This window comes from Tenrec ecaudatus, chromosome 11, assembly GCF_050624435.1.
Source record: "Tenrec ecaudatus isolate mTenEca1 chromosome 11, mTenEca1.hap1, whole genome shotgun sequence".
NCBI lineage: Eukaryota > Metazoa > Chordata > Mammalia > Afrosoricida > Tenrecidae > Tenrec > Tenrec ecaudatus.
Window position 1 is genome coordinate 102784683 of NC_134540.1, and position 22877 is coordinate 102807559.

At 39.4% G+C, this 22877-nt stretch overlaps 1 protein-coding gene across 1 annotated transcript in view; it reads right to left on the reverse strand.

The window, feature by feature from the left end:
• The window catches only part of ITGBL1 (integrin subunit beta like 1), a 352195-nt gene that overhangs the window by 147137 nt on the left and 182181 nt on the right, over window positions 1-22877 (reverse strand). Inside the window, exons 4-6 of the mRNA XM_075562608.1 lie at window positions 21065-21187; window positions 13285-13425; window positions 9491-9631 (exon numbers count right to left, since the gene is read on the reverse strand). Coding sequence (XP_075418723.1) covers window positions 9491-9631; window positions 13285-13425; window positions 21065-21187 — 405 coding nt within the window. The remainder of the gene's footprint in view (window positions 1-9490; window positions 9632-13284; window positions 13426-21064; window positions 21188-22877) is intronic.

The following is a 22877-nucleotide window of genomic DNA, read 5'->3' on the forward strand; positions in this document are numbered from 1 at the left end:
TTGCTATTTCGGTTCTCTTTTACAAATACAGGGTGCCCTGGTGGAGCTATTAGGTGAAATGTGGTCTGTCAAGTAAGCATTTGATTACAAACCCACCAGAGAAAGAGGAGACTGACTGCTCCTATAAAACTCTACAAAGCCTTGGGAACCCAATTTTAGGTTTGCTATGAGTTATCAACTCAATTGCGGTGAGTGTGGGGTTTAAGGGAAATGTACAGCCTCTGGTCTTGCACCATTATTTCCTGTGCACTTAATACAGCATAGAAGACCCCTGGTGGTACAGTGGTTCCACGTTGTGCTGCGAAATGCCGAGTCAGCAGTTCGAAACCATAAACTGCTCTACAGAGAAGTACTGGGCTTAGAGTTATGGCGATTCCAAGAGGCAGTTCTACCTTGTCCTAAATTGTCACTGTAAGTTGGCACTGGATTCTATGGCAGGAAATTTTTGTTTGTTTGTTTAAAACATAGCATTATAAATATCTTCAACTATCGAACCTAATCAAAGTTGGGGAAAACATAATGCACCCTCACTTTTAGTATTTCTGAGATGATCTCGGACTGCCTGCTTCAGTCTCTCACTCCAGCTCTGGTTTGACTTATTCAAATAGCTCTGCTCAATAGCACATCTATCTCCAAGTGCGGACACATGGATATGCTCATGCTCACCGCAATTGACTTCAAGATGAGATCTTTACCCCTACATTGAAAAGTCTTAAAGTCTGATCATTGTGTCCAGTTCAGGACGATCATGCCACCTCTTCAAATGACCTACTTATGTGGAGTCAGTATCCATTGAGCAAGTGCCAGAGGAGGGATGAAGGGTTATTGAAATATGCGTGGCAGATTAAATCATCCATGATGAAGGAAACTCAAGAGAATCGGAGAATAGACAACAACCAGCTTAAGTTGTGTGACAGAGGCAACTATGGAGGTCTTGTAAAGCTTCCATTGCCGTAACTCCCAACGACAACTACTGATAGAAAGTGCCCAGGAAAAGCTCTACAGCAGTGGTTCTCAACCTTCCTCATGCCACGACCCTTTCACACAGCTCCTCATGTGGTGGTGACCCCCAACCATAAAATTATATTTGTTGCTACTTCATAACTGTAATTTTGTGACTGTAATGTAAATATCTGATAGGCAGGATATATTTTATTGTTATAAATTTAACATAATTAATCATTAAAGCATAGTGATTAATCACAAAACAATTATGTAATTACATATTGTGAAATATTTATGTATTTTCCAGTGGTCTTTGGCGACCCCTGTGAAAGGGGTGTTTGACCCCCAAAGGGGTCACTATCTACAGGTTAAGACCCACTGGGAAAGATTTCTATAATTCTCTTCATTAAAACAAGAAGTGAAAAAAGAAAAGAACAAGAAAATAATAAAAATCAATGTTATTGACAGCAATGCTGCTAAATGTTAAAGCAAACTACAGATTAACAGAATTCAAAACATATATTTTAATTGCTGAGGAATAAACACTCTATCTTATATCTTTCAAGAACTCAAAGTTATGAGCTCTCAAAATATATTTCAGAATATTACAGTTCCCATTCAAATCATACATACTTTTATATAATATCCTGTATGATATTTAATCAGTGGATTTAGAAAATGCAAGTTATGAATATTTGCGGTACTAAACTAAATAAATTTTAGAGAAGACAGGAAATCACAAAATGAAATTATGATTTGGCTTTTGAAGTTAGCAGTATCTCAATTATGACTTAAGATGTATGCCCCAAAGATAAGAGAAAGCATCTCTGGGTTTGATATCTAAAGAACAGTTTATACATAATGAGGTCAGTTTAGGAAGAAACTCATTAGAGTGCCATAATATATTCTCTACAAAGAGTTTATAAACAAATGGTGAAAAATTAATAAATAATAAACATAACGGACCCACGACTCTGTTGTAGATGCTCCACTATTTCTCACTCCTGGTCCTCAGCACAATTTACTCTTTAACACAAGGGGACTCCAAAGCTTTACTGCTGTCCAACTGATGCCAGCTCAGAGCAACCCTAGACTGCCCTTGGGAATCCCCAAGACTGTAAGACTGCAACTCTTTAACGTAGAAAGGCCTGTCTCTAGCCCACAGTGAAACTTGTGGTTTTGAACTGCGGACTTAGTGGTTAGCGGTCTAACTTGTAACCACTGTGCAACCAGCTGCTCCGCACTAAATGGACTATCCAAAGAAAAGTTATTAATAGGGAGGAGCCTTTGGGAATACTGGATCTAGAGAGTAGTTGCTATTTCAATAAATAAATCCACTTGGTACATTGGTTTTTCTTTTCAGATCATCCAGACTTAGTAGATGTACTAATTTCCTCTCTGTTCTTTCCTTCGTACTGTGGTAACCCACAAGAAATACCCCTTATGATGACTGTGGTCAATAATTCAACTTCTACAACTAGTGAAATGCTAACCAAATCAATCATTTCTATGTTTTCATCGTGTTGGTGGGCAGGACCAATTAAAAGACTAAGAGTAAGGGCATACTGGGGAACATGGTTCCAGCCATAGGACTTGGAGAAACTAAGCAGAGTCATACATAGCAGAACAAAATGTGGATGTGTTTGCTTTGGTATATAAAGAAGAGCTTAAAATGATAAGCTCAGTTTAGCATGAAAACTCCCTTGACAGCCATAGCTTTTTATACCAGAGTCTTTTATAAGAAAATCATTTATATAACTTCAGAAGAAGAGTTATTTAAGAATTAGGAAGTAAATTCGGTGGAGCAGTTTATTGAACTGAAGGGACAAACTCAACGCAGGCCAATACACTTTGGGATAACGGACTGTGATCCGGTTATTTTAGACACGTTTAAATTTGTCAAATATCATCTTACAGGTGATGTGTGTGTACAGTGTATATATAAATTTATATGTGCATATAATTCTTGTTTATTTAAGAATGAATTCATATATATATATATATATATATAGCTAATGAAAATTAAGTACAAATGAAAAAAAGTGAAAAAGTAATTTTAATATACCTGGACTGATAATATAGTAGGCACAGATCTTAACCTTCAAAGGCATTTGTGAATGGATGGATGGAAGGATGGAGTGAGAATGAATGACTGACTGAATGAATGAAAAATGTCAATTAAAAGAGTCATGTTAAACTTATCTATCCAGAGATTTCCTTGGGATTTATACCAGACCAATTTTCTCAGTATAGCAAGAACAGAAGCTAAAAATAAAACCACTTTATCGGAGCTTTATTACACTCCAGCCTTGCATAAATCGCTAGAGAATATTGATGTATGGGGGTTATTTCTGTCTTACAAGACCAAGGTATTAGCATACTCAGCAATCAAATGTATGGCACCCTTCCTACCGTGCAACTTAGAATGGCAATTAGGACAATTGTGAAGACTAATGGCCCACTAAGCATACAGGATGGAGCTCCACAGATTTACTAAGAAGGGAGAAACATCCCAGAGGTCACCTGACCCTGATCAAAATAGTGTTGGCAGAAACTTAAGAAGTACGTTTTTAAAGCATTTTTGAGTATTGAAAGGACAGCTCTCCCTCAACAAAATAAAGTGTGAAGGGATATTTTTATTTGCCTCACCATGAGCATTGGGACTAGATGAGGTTTTAGACGACATGTAATCCTAGTGTGAACTTTGTCGAGTTGCTTCATTCCGCTGAACCTGTTTCCTATGACCTTGCTAAAGTACAAATAATAATGTCTTCCTACCTGAGATAGCATGAGGATATCATGGAATGGGGTGTAGGAAAGAACTTGGTGTCGATTCATGTGGGTGCTTGCTTTCCTAAATTCGTCAGTCTAAGTTTGGGAGCGAGGCTGTGAAGGGCTGATCACATTCAATTCATGAAAATCATTGATTACGCAACCCCGGGTCATGGCCATCCAATCAATTCCAACTCATAGAGGGGTTCCCGAGGCTGTCAATGTACTGGGGATCCGAGAACCTCATCTTTCTTCTGTGAGACTGCTGGTATGTTTGAAACTCCTATCTGCCGCCAGCTCCACGGGAGCAACTTCACTGATGATCAGGAAATAACAATGATCAGACCAGTGTCTTTCTGCTCAAACCATCCTCCAGTACCCTAGTACCCTCTGCTGTAACCGCCCCATTGCCTACTTGTACCCACAGCAGGACAAGCACACGTAGAAGAGTTTAAATATTCTCTCTCAAACTCCTCCCACGACAAAACCCGCTAACACTGTCCAATTACAGTCTAATAACTTTCTCTGAAACTTTATTGGAAAAACATGCAAATATTTGAGGAAAATGGAAACTAGAGGAGAAGGCAGAAGGGGGAGCAGATGGATTATAAAATTACATGTTTCCGTGAGGTTTCCAGAATGTCCCTCACCTGCTCAAGTTATAGTAAGAACTGTAATCTAAATAACATGCGAGAGGAACTGTAAGGTTATAAAATAATTGAAGTGCTATGATAATTAAGGTTTTGTCTCAATTTAGCTGGGCCAGAATTCTCAGCAGTTTGTCAACAAAGTAGGTGGTGCTGGTAATCACAAGGTGACTAGTTCAAAGATACCAGCCACTCCACGGGCAGAACATGGCATTATCTGCTCCATAAACATTTAAGTCTCAGAAACACTACAGAGGGTCTCTATGAGTTGGAATGAGCATAATGACATTGGGTTTTTTTGTGCATTTTTTTTCATGCCCCATAACGATAGCTCATTGAAGGCGTGGGCCTGATTCCCATACAAGTTGATGTTGTGGAAAAGCTTGCTTGCTTTTTTGCTGGATCCTGAACTTGAACCTAAGGTTGACCATATTTCTTGCCTATCCATCCTGTGAATTATCATCGACTTCTCATCGTATCTGCTGAGATACATTGTACTCTGTAGCCACAAGCCTGGTCCATTGACCTTGGACTCATCCTACAGAAACATGTTCTCATCTTTCTGCCAATCTTATGGTTGTCAGCCCTTGCAGCCAAGTGAATCAAGTGCAGCGTCCAGCCTTAATATCATAGATATGGTAATTACCCTTGGATGGAATTGTATGAGGTAATGAGGAATTCTTTCTTATCTATCTATCTATCTATCTATCTATCTATCTACACACAAAAAATAACCTTTCCCCTTCCATATGTATGTATGTATATATATATATATATATATATATATATGGAGGATAGTGAATTTGGAGTTAATTCCACCAGGTCAGAGTGTTAATCAAGCTTTCTATTTAGAGGTTCTAAAAAGATTTCATACAGTGTGCAACAGAAAAAACCTGGTTTGTGGCAGACAGATGGTGGAGTGGTTTTGGCACCACGACAGCCCGCCTGCTCACACAACCATCTCACTGTGCCAGTTTTGGCCCAAAACAGCATGACTCTCTTGCTTCATGTACCCTATTCACCTCACCTCGCTTTTTCATTTCTGCAAATGAAGAGGGACATGAACAGACTGTGAATTGACGATGTAGAAGAGGTGAAGAAATAAACAAGGGAGGTGCTGTCAGCCATCCAAACAGATGAGTTTGAAAAATGTTTCCAAGACTGGAATCGCAGATTTGACAAATGTGTTAAATGTAATGGAAAATACATGGAAGGTGAAAAGGTTGTTTTGTAAAAAAAATTAATACATAGCTTTGGGGAAAAAATCTGGATTTTTTAGGTACCTCTCATACATTTATATATATTAAATTGTATCTATATAGCTATAGATATTGATAACTACATACACACACGCATACATACACATACATATTTCACTGATTTTTCTTTTCTCCCAGTTCAAGACACATAGCATCATCCATCTCAACTCTATGCCTCACTCCTTCCCAGTGAAGCAGAACCATGTGCAGTGCATACATGTGCAGTGCATACATGTACAGTGGATATGTGTGCCGTGCATACATGTACAGTGGATACATGTGCAGTGCACGCATGTGCAGTGCATGCATGTGCAGGCAAGTGTTCTCAAACCCATGGGGAGAGAAAGATACATCATAGATAATGCTGGTATAATAAATCAATTAAAATTGCCAATTTATAAGCTTATATCTTCTAATCCTGTGAGCTGCAAAAACTTGAGACCTGAATGACCACTGCTACGGTAGCTATTTTGAATTTTTCAACTGCCTCGTAAAATCAAGATCAGGCACATGACCACAAATTGAACATGGAAAAGAGTAGCTTATGGAAAGGTACCATGTAAGAAAGCCACCAACTTATGCACATCTCCTTTACATTTGTATTTTGTAATTCTGTGAATCCACATGTAATTGCCGATGCCTCTCACTTCCACTGCCATCCTACTGATCCCAACTCAGTGATCATATGCAGGCAAACACCATCTGAAGCGATGCTTGGGAAGCCCAGGATAGTTTGAGTGAACCCAAATTATCATGCTGATCCTTCTTGTTCCAGAACAATCTATAGAGCAATGTCCACTTGATTTCCCACTGGCCCTTTATATTTGAGAGGTGTGGAAGCAAAGTTGACAACTTCTGCCTATTGGAATCATTTCAGTAATGGCTCCAACATTTACCCAGGTGGAGTAGTTACATAATTTTATGTCAACGTGAAGGTGTATAAAAGTGTAGGGGTGATAACCGACCTGTCAATCAGATGACAGCTTGATGGTGTTTCCTGGTCCGTGTGACCTTCCCGTAAGGAGGGCCCCGGGAAACCTCCCTATCTCTGCCACTGACGCTGCCTCGTTTCCACTGACCTTGGACCAGCATGACTTTGCACCCGCAGGCCTGTGATCTTCCTGTCTGCTGCATCATTGCATGTGGCTAGGTGAGTCTAAAGAGGGACTTGTGGACTAGTATCAGACTTACAGACTTGGGTTGAACTGGGCTGGGACACTTCTTGATATATAATTATTTCCTGATATAAAGTTCCTTCTTATACATATATGAGTGTATACATATATGAGTGTCACTGGATTTGTTTCTCTCGTCAACCCAGTCAAACACACCAGAGGAACAGACTAGCATATGAATGACAACTATAGTATTTCCATGGTTAAAACCATCACTTGGCTCTTGTTACGTTTAGAATGGAGCAGGCAAAACCTTCTCTGTTTTATGTTTCTCTAGTTGACATTGCTACACCCTCTTCTTTACTTGTATATTCTGGAAATATCAAACTGAGCCTTGTGCCTGGTGCATATTCTGTGCCTCTAATGTCTCTGTCTGTCGAACTCGTTCATCTCTCTTGGGCTGACAGCATCCCCTCCTGGCAGACCCACGGATGCAGTGTGATTTGAACTCTACCACAGCACCTGCACGAGGTGCCGGATCCTCCTCATTCATTCAAACGGCACGCAAGCGTACTCTGCAGCATGCTCTAGCCTGTTCTCTCCCTGTTTAAATCTCTAGTATTATGACTATAAAAATCATATAGCTTGGACATAAGTTTTACTTGTTTTGTTTATTGTCTCTTCTGTACTGCAAGGATGTGAATTCCATATGGGTGGACATGGATTTTACATTTCGTTCACTGCTCGTTCCCATGTCTCCAGTTTCTAAAGTATATGCACAAATAGATGACTGCATGTGAAAATCTTCCACACCACAGTATATTAAAACTGCAGGACTATGTGACAGCTTTTTTCCCCCCTTCTACATTAAATTTCTTGAGGGAAGAGCCTATGCTTTCTGAAATTTTTATGCCCTGGAATTTCTCACAGTGCCTCTGGCAAAGTTGGTCTTCAGTAAATGTTTGGTGTATTAAATTGCATTTTAAATCACACATTACTCAGTAAAATAATAACCTTTAAATTTTTCAGATTCATAGACTTTGCTAATGCTTTGAAAATAGGCCTTCATTCTGGGGCCTCGTGCAAGTTACATAACTTTCCTGAGTTTCAGAATCCCTAAGTGTAGAAAACCAGAAAATATATTTCCTACTTCAAAGGCTTTTAAGAATAATTGCAACAACCTAGAAAGTGCTAAGCATGGATCCTGCTGTATAGATCCCACTGATGGATGTTAGTCATTTTATTCTCCCTGTGTTGATAGTAAAGAACACTTAAAAACAATGAGCAATAGAAGGGTATGAGGAAGGCTTTCCTTCAAGAAGACAGACTTCACAAAAGGTTTAAGGAATCCTCCCAAGTGTGAAGGACAACCCGAGAGGGAAACCCTTCTGAAATGTGAAATTTTAGCAGCAGGCTCCCCTTGGCTAGGCCAGAGATGTCTTTGAAGTTGCATAGGCATAATGAAATAAGGCAGGCCTTTTATCTCCTATAATTGGCAAACTTTCTGGGGACCAATGCCTTTTCCTGTCTGTCCACACACCAACCAAGCAGTCAAGTTTAAAGAGAGATATTTACCAGAGTCTCGGATGCCTGGATAGATAAATATAACCCGACTGAAAGTCTAAAGCTCTGTTTTTAACTCAATGATGTTTCTTGGGTTTTTTTCCCCCAGATAAAGGTGACCGTTCGCTATCATGCCCCAAGGTTTGAATCATTAGCAATTGTGAGAGAATGTATCTATTTGTCTGCATCTAAGTTGCTAGTTCCATAAATAATGACTCTGCCATCTCATTTACCATTGGGCCCTGCACTCTAGATAGAGATTTGATTCTAGCAAATAGTATCTATTTCACAAGTGGTTTGTTCCATTAATTGATGACCAATTTTTGAGTACATATTTTAGTGTTAACTGTATTGTTGCTGTTAATTGCTGTCTAGTTTCCTCCCAACTCGTGGATACCCTATGTATGACATAGTACTGTCACCCTAGGGATAGCATTGGCTGATTTTTCAAAAGGAGATTGCCACACCTTTCTTCCTAGTCTACGTGGTCTGGAAGTTCAACTAGAACACTGAAGCATAATAGGAGAAAACAGGCTTCCACTGGCTGAGGGCTGATGGCTGAGACTGAAGTGCACTGGCCAGGTATTCATCCTCTGATTACCACTGAGCCCATGAAACCAGTAGAGCATAAACATATCACAGAAATGTGCATTATTCTAAGTTTTGAAATACATCTCACCTCAAGGGCAGCAGTTCAAACCCACTAACAACCCAACAGGAGAAAGATGAGACTACCTGCTCCAATAAAGATTTTCAACTACAGAAACCTACATATGGCCACTTGGTGTCAAAATTAACTCAATAGCAGCCTTTTGTGTTGTTGTAGTTTTTAAGGGATTTTTTTTGTAAGATGGAAATCATAGTTTTATCTATGGTATTCATTGTCATCAAGTTGACTGGGTTTGTATTAGCAGAGTGAAGAAATAGACACAAAGAGCTCAGTGAAATGGTATTTCTCTTTAGGGAAGTTGGATTAATCATAAGAGAGTGGGTGCATATTCATAACTAGTCTTTGCCAAATGTATGAACTTTGATGGTTTCCCAAGTTACTAGTAGGAGTCCAGCAAATATATAATACTTCAGAATGCAAATTTACGTCTTCCTATGGTTTCTGTGAGAATCACAGTGAAGCCTGCAAATAGGTCATTAAAGAGTCTTATTGAAGATTAAGTGTTGAGAGAGCACTTACCTGAACAGAAGTCATCAGAATATCGGTCATACACCGCTCGACAGTCCCTTTCATCACACTCACAGGTGTCTCCATGGATATCACCCCAGTCCCCCGTGGGGTCAACGTCATGGCAAGAGCATTCACCACACACACAGGTCCCTGGGGCATAAAATAATTTCACATGAGCCTACCCAAGTAAAATTGTAGAAGAAAACATCTTAAATACTTGGTTTGGTTTTCAGAAAAGACATATTTGGTTTTCAGAAAAGACATACTCAAATAAAAATATTCTGCCAAGAAAGAAGCACCATTTAAAGCTAATGTTTCTGAATGAATAAACAAAAATTACCACCTATGCCAATAATTCTATAACACTACCTAACATGTAATATTTTGCCTGAAAAAAAGCTCATAAGTTGATGAAAATAAATCTAAAGGAGAAAACAAAATAAGACAACAGATATTAAAAATGATTCCTCTTATTTTGGGAAGTAGGGGATAAATGCTCTGTGTGTTTCAGAACAGGACATTAAATGTGGAGGGTCCCAAACAGTCAGGGTGAACTCTCTGCCTAGGCTGAGAGGTGGGAAACTGTCCTAAGAGAGGTTAAAGGCAGAAGGACTCAAAGAAAAAGAACCAAGTTTGGGAGAGCAAGTTATGAGCATCCGGAGGAGGTGTGTTCACAGGAATCAAAAACTAAGAGGTTTGCTAGATCAGTAAATCCATATTATAGCATATGTTAAAGAACAAGCTGAGAGGTAAAAGCATGGTCAATTGAAGAGGTGAGTGGAGTAATGCCCAGTTATCAATCATATTTATACAAGCACTGTGGATTATCAGTACTTGTCTTTAGGAAGGCCAGATCATTATGGAGGGGAAAAATAAATCTAAATCTCTTCCTCACTTCTTACATCAAATTTAATTTCCATTAAAATAAATAATTAAGTATATAAGATAAACCTATAAAATAAGAATGAAATGTCCTTTTATCGAAAACATAACTCATGCATTAGCAAAAGGAAAAGAAGCACATTGAACTCCATAAAGAATGCAAATCTCCGGTGGGGAGCAAAAGGTAAGACGTCATTTTTAAAAAACTGGAACAAATAGTTTACACGTATATAAAAATCTCTTAGAGATATACAAGACTTTTCTACAAATTAGTGTATGAAAAATTATCCCAAAATGAAATAAGAAAAAATTTGAAAAATACCAATAGGGAATCCTCTAGAGAAACAATGATGAAAACTAATCATGAAAAATGGAATCACCAAATCCACTCTAACTAAGGGACAAAGGGAGAATGTTTAAAAGAATAATATGAAGTTATAATTACTTGGGATGGTAGGTTGGTAAAAGCCAAGAAGACTGTAGCATGCAGAATTGTTGAGAGTGTGGAATTATGGGTACTCAACATCACTACACTTAGAAGACCAACTGGTATAATAGGCAATTTCACTATATGAACTTTGAAAGATGGATTTATTATTTCAAATAGCAGTTCACTTTCATGAATTAATATAAGTGAAAGAAAAGGCACAAAAATAAACACAAGAATTTTAAATGTGGTGCCTAATAGGTTACTGAAAAAGTAAAAGTAAACTCAATCAGTGAGGAACCACGACACAATAATGGTCTGTTTGCGGTATGGACTTGCAAGCAGTCAATAAACGTGAAAATGATATTTTAACTTTGTGAACATGGAAACATACAAAACATATGAGAAAACAAATTATAAATTTGTTTTATTAGTTAAATTAGTATGCGATGGGAGCAAATAGCCTCCTCTTTCTCCCTCGGAGTGGCTAATGGATTTGATCCTCTGACCTTCAGATTAGAAGTTCACTGCTGACCCAACAGCATTATTAAGGCCTCCAAGTACATATATATGTACCAGTATTGAAGGTTTGTATTAAAAAAAGTGAATGTGTGAATCTGGAGGGGATGGATGAATTAAAAAGAAAAAGAAAGAAAAGTCACATATAACAAAATTTAAACTTGGGCTTCCATGTGCATATTAGGACTATGGATTCTGGACTGTTTCTTTTCTATACCTACTGGGCATTTAGTGAAAAAAGAAATCATTTGAATGCTTGCCCTTGATCAACCTCAGTCCTACTAGCTATGAGCCTCAGGCAGCCACGCTATTTCCCACCTGCCTTGGTCAGACCTCCAACACAGAAAGCCTGAGGCACTAGGCCAGGGTAGGAAGCCGAGAGGTAGACTGCTCCTGGGGAGTCCATCAAGTGTTTCTCTCTAATGGGTGCCAACCTTCTCTCTGAGCTGGCATAGCTCTGCTGCCGAACCAATCCCTAACCGACAGCCCCAACAAGTCTACTTTACTCATCTCTCTTTCTCAGTAACATCTAAATGATTGTTTTGCAAGTAATACAGTTGAAGTTTCATACATTGACATCATGATGGCTACTTTGTACTGAATTTAAAAAGCACACATAGAAAAGATGGCTTCCTTAGAGCATATGAGACATATATTGAATTAAAATGACTTAATATGACATAGAAGTCTATCCATTCTGCCTAAATTAAAGATAACTCTCTCTCACATTTGTGTGTGTGTGTGTGTGTGTGTGTGTGTGATTTTTTTTTGCAAGGTCAGATCTCTTGTTTTCCTTTCTATGGGGTCAATGATTTGGCCAAGGTTACTCCTCTAGGTGATTTTAACCAGGAGCCCTGATGATACAGTGGGTTATGCATTAGGCTGCTAACATCAAGGACAGGAGTTTGAACCCACCATCCACTCAGAAGAATAACGAGGTTGTCTGCACGCATCAAGGTGTACAGAACGGCCTCAAGAAGCCACATGGGGCATCTGTTATATAGTGCCACTCGGAGTCAGTATCTACTCGAAGGCAGTGAGTTCTAGTTTTCTTGTTTGTTTGTTTGTTTTCCCTTGAATGAGGTTAATTGCAAAACTGAATACAACTAGTTACATGTGAATAATATTCATTCTAATGTATTATTCATTTATGCTGCTGTTTTGTGCTATGGTGTTGCTTCTGACTCTTTCCCAGATTTTTATAATTTGATAAAATAAAATATGATTTTGTTTGTCACCAAGTAGGCAAAGAAAAGGTCTAATGAAAAGAAGAAGACAATGACAACTATCTCCAAGGTTGTTGCTTTTTTAAATGTTCGATATCGATATCAACAGTAAATTTTCTTTAAATTATATTTAACAATAGTAATTTTTTTCAAACTCATGTCTTAGGTCATTCGAAATTTTGTAGGATTGTGTTTTACCTTTGATGTCCCTGAAAATATTAAATGTGACATGAAGTTTCTATGTTAACTATGTTCAATATCACTTTTCATCATTCAGGAGTTAAATGAGCCTACATCAATTGTATGTTTCAACCGAGCCTTCAATTTACCCATAATTAAGACCAAGACCGGAGAGTTTTCTGAATGCTCTCTGGATAATTAGCTGCTCATGCTGCAGATGGTTGTGTTAGTCAAGAGACATTTAAAAGAAGTATCTACAAGAATCGCCTTTTAGCTGTTGCGTGCTATTTCTGGGTGACTGCCAGAGACATCAGTCCCTGTGTTAACTATTTGTTCAGTGAAGCTACAAGAATGACAGCAACTTTCTTATTTTTGTGTTTTCTTTTCAATTAAAAAAGAGAGAGGCGTGTTTGCAGAGTAAATGTTCATTTACATCAGAGTCAATGATTTTCCAAAAAAAATGACTTCCTCTCACAGGAAAGGAAACACGGAGAAAAGAGAGAAAAGGGAACGTTCACAAGAGCTTTCTTTTCCTCGCGATTACATAGTAACGTGTATGAACGACACACCTCGGTTACTGCAGATTTTGCCATCTGGAGATGTGCATCTTCTCTTGCTCTCCCAGGGGGTGATGTCGCACTGGAATTCGCATTTATCTCCATGCCAACCAGCCTCACAGTAACAGTTTCCACAGTAACACTTGCCGTGGCCTTTACCCAAAATGAATTTTATACAGGGAGGGGGAGAAAACAAGCAACTTTAAAAGGCAGAAATAACTTTGTTTTGAGCATTTTCACATTTTGAAAAAAAAACACAACCGTGCCACATCCCTGGCTTAAAATAATCCAGTAATAGAGTTTGCCCTGCAAGCACTAGAGTTGTGTCAATATGTAATCAAACAAAGAAAGTGTCCTTAAAATTGTCCTCGCCAGGTAGTTTATTAAAACAAGAATAGTTAAAAATACAACTTTGCAATCTCAATTTTGTGCATCAAGCTCCAATGTGTGTTAAGCAGGCGCTCTAATGGCATTTCTTGACTTGGCCCTTAAGAGATTTCCGTGGAAACTATTGTGAAACCAATGCTGTCTATTAACTTGGATGCCCATTATTAATGACTGAATCATTTTGTAAACCAAAAGAAATATTTCATTTTCTCATTCAACTGTGCCCCACCAGCTGCTGGATTGCACCACATGGGAAACAGATTGCCAGCCAAATTGATGTTTACTACTCATTTTGCGTGATAAAACATAATGGAACCTCAATTTAACCATCCATCCTGTTAATGGGATACACATGAAGGGCAGCTTTCTTCAGTCCTTTGTGCCCAGATACCATTACGACCATTTTGGATACCATCTCTATATAACTTGTTAGCAGGATTTTTTGTGTGCTGATCTAAACATGCTATAAAACGACACTTTGTTGGCTTCCTGAATCCATGTCTAGCAGTCCTCTATATATCCCTCAAGACATCATGATTGTATTTGACTCAAAATCTATTTCTCCTCCCTTGTCTTGTTTGTAGCTAGGGCACTCTGAATGCACTCTGTTTGCTTGTAAATCGGATGGAGAGTAGGGTGGTTTGTATTTATAGGCATCTATGATCTTCTTCCGTCTTTTCTTACAGCCCTAATCCCAAACAGGCAATGGGAAACAGTGTGAGACCCTAAGCACTGCAGCATCCCTGGTCAATCACAGACAGTCAGCAGGACCCTGGAAGCTTCAAGAGAAGTTAACAACGTGGTGAGAGTATTCTGGCATCTCCTTCTCTTTTGGTTCTTTGGAGGAGATTTCTTTCAAGCAAGCATGCATCAAAGTGAGAGAAAGAGATAAAGGGAAAGCCCCCTACAGTGAGACACAGAGAGAGGCACAGCATGCCAGGCTTTCTAGCCAAATAGTCATGAGATCCACAAAAGGTCACTCTCCTTAATGTCATCAGCAATGATGACTGTCACAACAACTTTCATTTTTACTTAATTCACATATGAAGATCATTTCAACAGCACAAATATATCATCGAGATACTTTATTTGCTGTTGTTAGTTGCCACTAAGTCCCTCCTACCTCGTGGCGACTGTAGGTATGCAGCACAGCACGACTCCACAGGCTTTTAACGAAAGCAGAGTACCAGGCCCTTACAGCTCACGGTGGACTGTGTGACAGTTTATGCCACCCAGAGGCTCCTACAGGTAATCGATGAGCCGAAAACGGTCTCTACAGGCACTTACACTTGACTCTGATTCTGGTGCTTACCTCTAAACCTCAGGGATTACACTAGAAAATAAAACCTACGATGAAAGGTGTTCACCTATGCTCGGTTTACAATAATATTAACAAATGATTGTAAATTTATATCTCTCAACTTCAGATTCTCTCTACATTCAGAAATGATCAATATTGACCTAGAGGGTGACTAGGAAACCATTTACATAAAGGTGAATCAGGAACCAAAAACAGCCTGAGCTGTACTTGCGTGTCAATGTAGAAAATTAAACAAACACCCAACTCAATTAAAAATATCATAACATGCCATCTGGATCATTGACATAAGATATCAAATCTAAAACCATCCACATTCTGTAATAAACCCAATTCTCTTCTTAGGGTAAATTGGCAGATCAAGGAAATCCCTCTTTGTATTGCATCACTGATGGACTGCAGCATAATCTCTCCACAGATTTATTTCATTTTAATAACAAGTGTAAAGATTTATGATCCTAGGCAATGTCACCCCCAGAGGATGTTTCCTGGAGTGCTGGTGTACTCACTCAGAGACTTTGCACCATGAACTTAAGCTTCCAACAATTGGAAATAGCAAGTAGAAAGAGCTAAACATTCCTTGTGTTTTGTTCAAATGAAATGTTTATAGTTACATATACAAGTAGACTTAGCTTTGGTTGTATGCATCAGAGTACATGTTTTTACAAGCCGTGCTCCCTTTTTTTTTTTTGCCTGCAATAGTTATGCAGTTTACCCTTGAAAACTGGAGATTAGAGGTACCAACACCTTGCACAGTTGCAAATATGCATATAAATTTTACACTCCGACTCCCCCCCAAAATAACTACAAATAGCCTTAACTACTATTGACTGGAAGCTTTGTGGATAACATAAATAATTGACCAGTATTTTTGTTATAGGGATTATAAATTGTATTTGTACAATAAAGTAAGCTAGAGACAAGGACATGTGATTAAGAAAATTGTAAGGAAAGAGAAAAGACATTTACAGTGCCGTACTGTATTTCTTGATACGGTACTTTGTGTTATCTGTTTGCAAGATAAATCATCTTCACGTCGAACAGACTGAGGAAAAAGAGAAGTGGTTTGATCATGCTTTCTCAGGGGTGGAAGAGATTGAAAAGGTGGAGGAAATGGAAGGGGAGGCAGGAGAGACCGGTGCACTCTGTATCTTTAAGTAACTACATCATATTTTCTATCTGACATTTTTCTATCTGACATTTTGCCCTTTCGTTTCTCCAAACAGATTTCTGGATAGTACCAATTATTCTTCCATAGTGTGCTTTAATGTCAGTGCCTGTACCATAGAAGGGTTCTTGTTGTGAACGGAGTAAAAGGTGGCTTCAGCACGGGAAGCCCTGCTGCCAGAGGGTCCAGTGTCAATGTGCTTCCACGCACTACGTCCAGGCCTTCTTTCGCCATCTGGCGTTCATTGTAGAGCACTCCTCTCCAGTAGCTGTCTTCTTTCTGTTCCCATTAGCTTTCGAATTACTCGAAGACCGTATCTTGAAATCCCTCACCAGTCTCTCTTCCACCTTTCCCCCATATCTACCATATTTTCTGAAATGTCTTCGAGTGACTCTGTTGCAAACCCTGTGAGGTCACACGCAACATCTAGACACAGTTTTCTCCAGCAGGAATTTATTGTTTCCGTCATGATGATATTCTAGGTGTTTTTCCCCCTCCCCGCCCCATAATAGTAATGGTGTAATGTTAATGGTGTAATCCTTCTAGAGGCGACACGCCTTTCCCTAGAGCACTGTGTAGAGTGAGCACTAAAGGTCTCTATGGTCCCCTGATGTCGAGACTGAAGTGAGACCTGCGTTTGAGCGCAAATAGATCACTTTGAGGCTGTTGGTGTGGAACTCATTGAGTGCTATATGGTGAGGGCCATTGAACTTCAAAGGCTAACTCCTTAACAGCAAGGTCATTTCTGATTTGGGGGTAAAGGATTGATGGAACAAACCTAAAAAAGGAAAAGGGGAATCTTTGTTGTTCAAATATCCTCGATGGGCAAAAGCTGGCAACTGGTATTATCGCCAGCCTTCCCCTTCAAGACTCGGGGTTAAGGCTTTATAAAGAAGGGCAGTCTTGATCATCAATTCAACCCCATTTTCACAAAACACCACCTCTAGCAGCCCATTTGCTGTCTTAAACCCTGGTAGTTATTTCTCTTCCTTAATAATAAACGTCCCTTGAGATCTTTTGCCCCCAGCATAGGGCACTGTCATCGGTATTAAAATCCAGCTCGAGCATGCGGCCTTTCTCCTCAATGATTTTCTGAATGGTGTCTGGGAACTCATTGGCTGCCTCTTAGTCATCAGAAGGTGGTCTTGACGTTGGCTAAGTCAAACCTCTTTCTAAAATTATCAATCGTATTTTTACTGGCACTAAATTCTCCAGCAGTAGATTCTTAACCTGACTTTTACTTTAAATCGCCATAAAATGACTTTGCTTTTCATGAAATCAAATTGGAGTCTAGATTGTTGTTGTTGTTTTTAAGTGCCATCATTTAGGCTCTGACCTATAGCAACAACAGAAAAAAAACACTACATGGTCCAGCACCATGCTCACAATTGTTTCTATGCCTGAGCCCATTTATGAAGTCATGGCATCAGCCCATCTTCTTGAGAGCTTTCCTCTTTTATGCCATTCTTCCGCTTTACCTAACATGATGCCCTTCTTCAAACACTGCGCTCTACTGACAACATGTTCAAAACGTGTAACACGAAGTCTTGCCACCCTTGCCTCTAAGGAGCACTCTGGCCCTGCTTCTTCTATACCAATCAGTTGGTCATTTAGCAGTCTGTGGTACTTCAATATTCTTCTCCAGGATCACAATTCAAATGTATCCATTCTTATTTGGTCTTCCTTATTCAATGTCCAACTTTCATTTGCATTTGAGGCAATCGAAAATGCCATGGCTTGGGTCAGGTGCTCCTTAGTCCTCAAAAAAATACCCTTCCTCTTCAATACTTGAAAGTGGTCCTGGGAAGCAGATTTACCTAAGGCAAGACCTCTTTTGATCTCTAGACTGCTGCTCCCTTGAGCACTGATTGTGGTTTCAAGTTACACAACTTCAACTTTTCCTCCATTTATCATGATGTTACCCCACGATCCAGCTGTGAGGATGCTGGTCCTTATCCTGAGTCATAATCCACACTGAAGACCACAATCCTTGGTCTTCATCATCAGGTGCTTTAAGTCCTTTTCACTGAAGCAAGCAAGATACGCAATGCCATCTGCTTGTCTTCAGTTGTCAATAAACCTGACTCCAAGCGCGATGTCACACTCTTCTTCATTGTACCGTGCTTCTTGAGGATTTGCTCAAGATCTGGATTGAAAAAAGCATGGTGACAGGCTGCAACCCTGACACACACATTTCCTGATTTTAAGCCACGCACTATTCCCTTGCTCTGTTTGCACATCTTCCTCTTTATCCATGTACAAGTTCCAAGGGAGCACTGTGAAGTGTCTGGGACACCCATTCTTCTCAAGGTTATCTGCAGTTTATTATGGTCCACGCAGCCTTTGTATAGTCTATGAAACACAAATAAACCTCTTTCTCTGCTTTGAGCCAAGATCCATCTGACATCAGCAATGATACCCTCTTCCACATCCTCTTCTGAATCGTGCCTGAGCTTCTAGAAATTCCCTGACCATGTCTGTAAGAAAGCCTTTTGTATAGTAATCTGGAACCCACATAAAGGCTGACTTTTTAATACGTTTTAAAAGTATTGATGTACCACATCAGGCAATTCAACATTTTGTTATCATGTCATGACTTTTCTCTGCTTCTTGGGAGCACTCCCAGGATCAGGAGTGGCACTTTGCAGGGGTCTCGTGGGGTTCAAGGCTTAAATGCTGTAGTAAATGTAGTGAACAGTACACCAACGCTGTGAAAGATCACTTTCTTCTGTATGTACAATTTACTGGTGAGAGGAACTGAAACACGTGCATGGAGCTGGTTACCATGACGAGGAGTTGGAAGTGGATGAAGGCACACTTGAACTCATTACAGCAGGAGGAAGGAGCCACACTATGACAGTGGTATAGTATTTCCTGTACAGTATGTACAGTGTGAATGGCTACAGCTCAGCACATTTGTATATCTGTTGCCATCGTCATTCTCAACACAGTTTCTTGTCATCGTCATTCTCAATACATTTTTTTTTCTACTTGAGTCCTTGGTATCAGCTCCTCCTTTTTCCCCTTCCTCCATGCCCCCTCTCCCTCACAAACCCTTGGTAATTCATAAATTATAATTATTTTGTCATGTCTTACACTGTGCAACATCTCCCTTCACCAACTTTTCTGTTGCCCATTCCCCAGGAAGGGGGTTATATGTAGATCCTTGTGATTGGTTGCCCCTTTCTATGCCACCTAATGGTTCTAAATCTACAAAAACTTCCAATATATTTACAGAAACAACCTTTGTATAAGTGGGCCCATGCACTTCAAGCCATGTTGTTTATGAGTCAGTTGTCTATGAAATATTAAGAGAAGTGCATACTGTTTGGGGGTGAATTTATCTAGTTGTTATTATTTTAGTTGATTGGAGCCCTTAAGAGACTTGTATCTGAGCAGCAGCACTAGCTTAGGTCACTGGCTTCAAAAACATGAACAAAAACCAAATTCACTGTCATTGGGTAAATTTCTACTGATGACAACTCTACAGGGCAGGGCAGAACTGCCCATGTGGGCTTCTGAGACTGTAACTCTATGGGAGTAGAAAGCTCCCCTTTCTCACGCAGAGTGGCCGGAAGTTTCAAACTGCGGACCTTGCTGATCGCAGCCTAACGTATAACCACTGCAGCTGTATTTCTTTTTCATTGGAAGTTTGTGCAACAACCAAGAAGAAAAGCAGGAAGAAAAGAAATAGAGGATTTGAAATAAGACTGTCTGGATGGTCGCCAAGAGCCAACCCTACACAAATGTGAACAGAGACACACTTGTTTTAGGTGAAGGACTCTCTCCTTAGGGCCATATATTTCCTCTCGCCTTATTTGCTCCCAATTATTTCAGGACAAATTTTTGAAATCATCCACTACAGGAGCATGACAGGAGTCTATAGAATGCTATCTGAGATGAATGAAATAAGAAATTACTGAATGGCTGGGAGGTGATGAAGATAAACAGACTTAATGACAGGAAAGAGGCATTTGTCCGAATCAGTAAAGTGATTGCCACCGCTCTACTTTTCATTCCCCACTCCTTCTCAGGCAGCACCGTCAATGTCTTCGATCAGGCTTGCACAATTAAGAGACCAAAGACATGGAAATTCAAATGATGAGAGGAGACTCTTCTCTTGAAAGATCTATAAACTCCTGGGCACCGATGCTTTCCTGCAGAGTGTGGGTTAACATACACCATCTTTAGCATGACCGACCTAGGTTTAAACACCAACTTCAGTCATAACCAATGAAATGCTCCTGGATAGGTTACCCAGTGTCCCTTCAGCAATTTCCACATCTGTTTCTCTGGATAAAAATAATCCTCACAGACAGTGGTGCTGGGTAGCTCGGAATAACAACTGTGCGTTCCTCATTGCAGTGCGTGGCTCTCACAAGCGGGCAGACTTTGATACAACGCACATGAACATGATGGATGAGCTATGATTCACAGAAAAGGTCATGAAAATGCTATTGAACTGTGGAATTAAATTTTAGACTCACATCTCATTGGCCATTGACGCTCCCTACAGGGCATATTACAATCCAAAGGCTTATGCTTTAGAAAGGAGGAGGCTGATAAAGTTAAAACATGAAATTGAGAAATGAGGAGAAAGGAGAAAAATAGAAAGAAGGAGCTACAACAAGCATGGAAGCCAGAAGACCACCAGAAACCCGCCAGCGGAATGCAGACAGCCTAGAGCCCAGACATCATGAGCTCTCCTTTTGGGGCCATCTTGATTTGCATTCTTAACAGGACAATTATCCCCTGAAAGCCCTAGTCTAACTCCTCACATGGGGTGTTTTCCTAATAAATATCTATAGATTCTGATGAGATTAGTATTCCCAGTACACAAATATATATCCACACAGCACTGCAATGACACGGGTGAAAAAGCTGAGTGGATTTTACATTTAGGAAGTGACTATACATACCTCCACATATTTCTTCTGTTTCATCATCTATGCATTCTCTGTCATCACATTCACAAAATTTGCCATAAACCAGTCTATTTCCATCTAGATTGTCACACTTACATCTGCCACAGTGACATGTCCCTGAGTCATTAAAACAAAGGAAAAAAGGTGTTTGTTATAGGCATGTAAATTATAATTAGCGCATTTTATTTCATCCATTTTAGGACAGTAGACAATTCAAACCAATCAATTTTATATTCCAATTATGCATTTCTAGGCCTGTGAAGAGATAGAGAATAAAGTATTTTGTGAGAATATTATAGCGTAACAATTATATTTTTATAGGACACAGTTTTTATTACTGACCTCGAACACTTCCTTGAATGTAAATATGACCTTCCTAAATGTTACTCTACTTACACGTGTGCATCTAATCAATGCCTGGATGGACATCTTCTGATTACACCTGGGATCGCCTGAGCAGAAAAGTCAAATCTGTGACAAAGGCAGTGACCTTGCTAATCTTCCTCAAGAGTATCCATTCCATGTTTTGCACAATGTCTGGGCATATGATTTCAGTAATAAGTGTTTGTGGAAGTAATGATTTAACAGCTGCATAAATGAAAAAATGTATATGCCCTCTGAGAATTTCTCACTCCCAATATTAACCTGAGGCAGATGCTCCCCCCCTCATGCCCCCCACTCCCCAAAAAAATGGGATAAGGGAAAAAAGTTTCTTCGGCAGAGCTTCCTAGGACCTGAACACTCTCTCCACGCAGGTTAGCATGTGACGGAGGGACTGAGTCATCCACATATTCAGTCAAGTATGAGGATTTCCTTATATTTCCCAAGAGTATTTTAACTGACAGCAAAGTAGCATTCAAATAATATTGAATGGTAGAATGCTTACTTATAGAACATCTTTTCCAATACTTTTAGTGAATTCTTGAAGCAATCAACGTATATCATTTGAGGTTTTAGCACTCACCAATCACCATAGTGTATTCTTAAAAGCCACTAGGGAATAAAAGTAGTCCTAATCCTCCTCTCAGAGTTTACAATGAGTGAAAACTAGTGTGGTAAAATAAATGGGTAAGTGCAAAGTGTAGCAGAAGCTTATAGCAAGGGGATTTAATTGAGAGCTAGACATCAATATAGTCCTGGAGGAAGGGTTTTTAAGCATGAGAGTAAAGTTAAAAATAAATAAAGCTATATAAAGTGAGAAGAAGAATTGTTGCAGTTCAGCAAAGGATATGTGACAAAAGGAAATAAAGCAGAAAAACTGCCTAATAGTGCTGAGGATAACTTTTTTTTTTAATAGAAAGTAGCATATAATGGAGTTACACAGGGCAACTAAGGGAGCTTCATGAAGATTTTAAGAGCCAGGTCAACACTTCCTAATTTTAATCAAAGAATAATAATAAGAAATAACAATGTTTTCAGCAAAGGAGTCATGAGCAGGTGTGCAGTTGTATAAGAGTACTCTGGTTGCCATACGGAGAATGAATGACTAGGAAGCAAAAGTGATTACATGGGGAGGGAGTTCAGAGCTTTGACATCTGTATGCAGGAAAGCAAGTAGAGGCTGAACTAGGGCTGTGGGAGCAAACTCAGAGAAAAGCAAATGCTCTTGAGAAATAATTTCAGGAGGTGAAATTGGCAGGGCTTTATTACTGATTGCATTCACGCAAGAAAGGAGGAGGAGGAGGAGGAGCTAAAAGGATGTTGATTTTTGCCTTGAAACTACTAGATATTGTCGATTTTGTAGGGGGCATATTGGAAAGAACATGGGTGGATTAAAGTAGACTTTTAGTTGAATTCAGAATTTAATA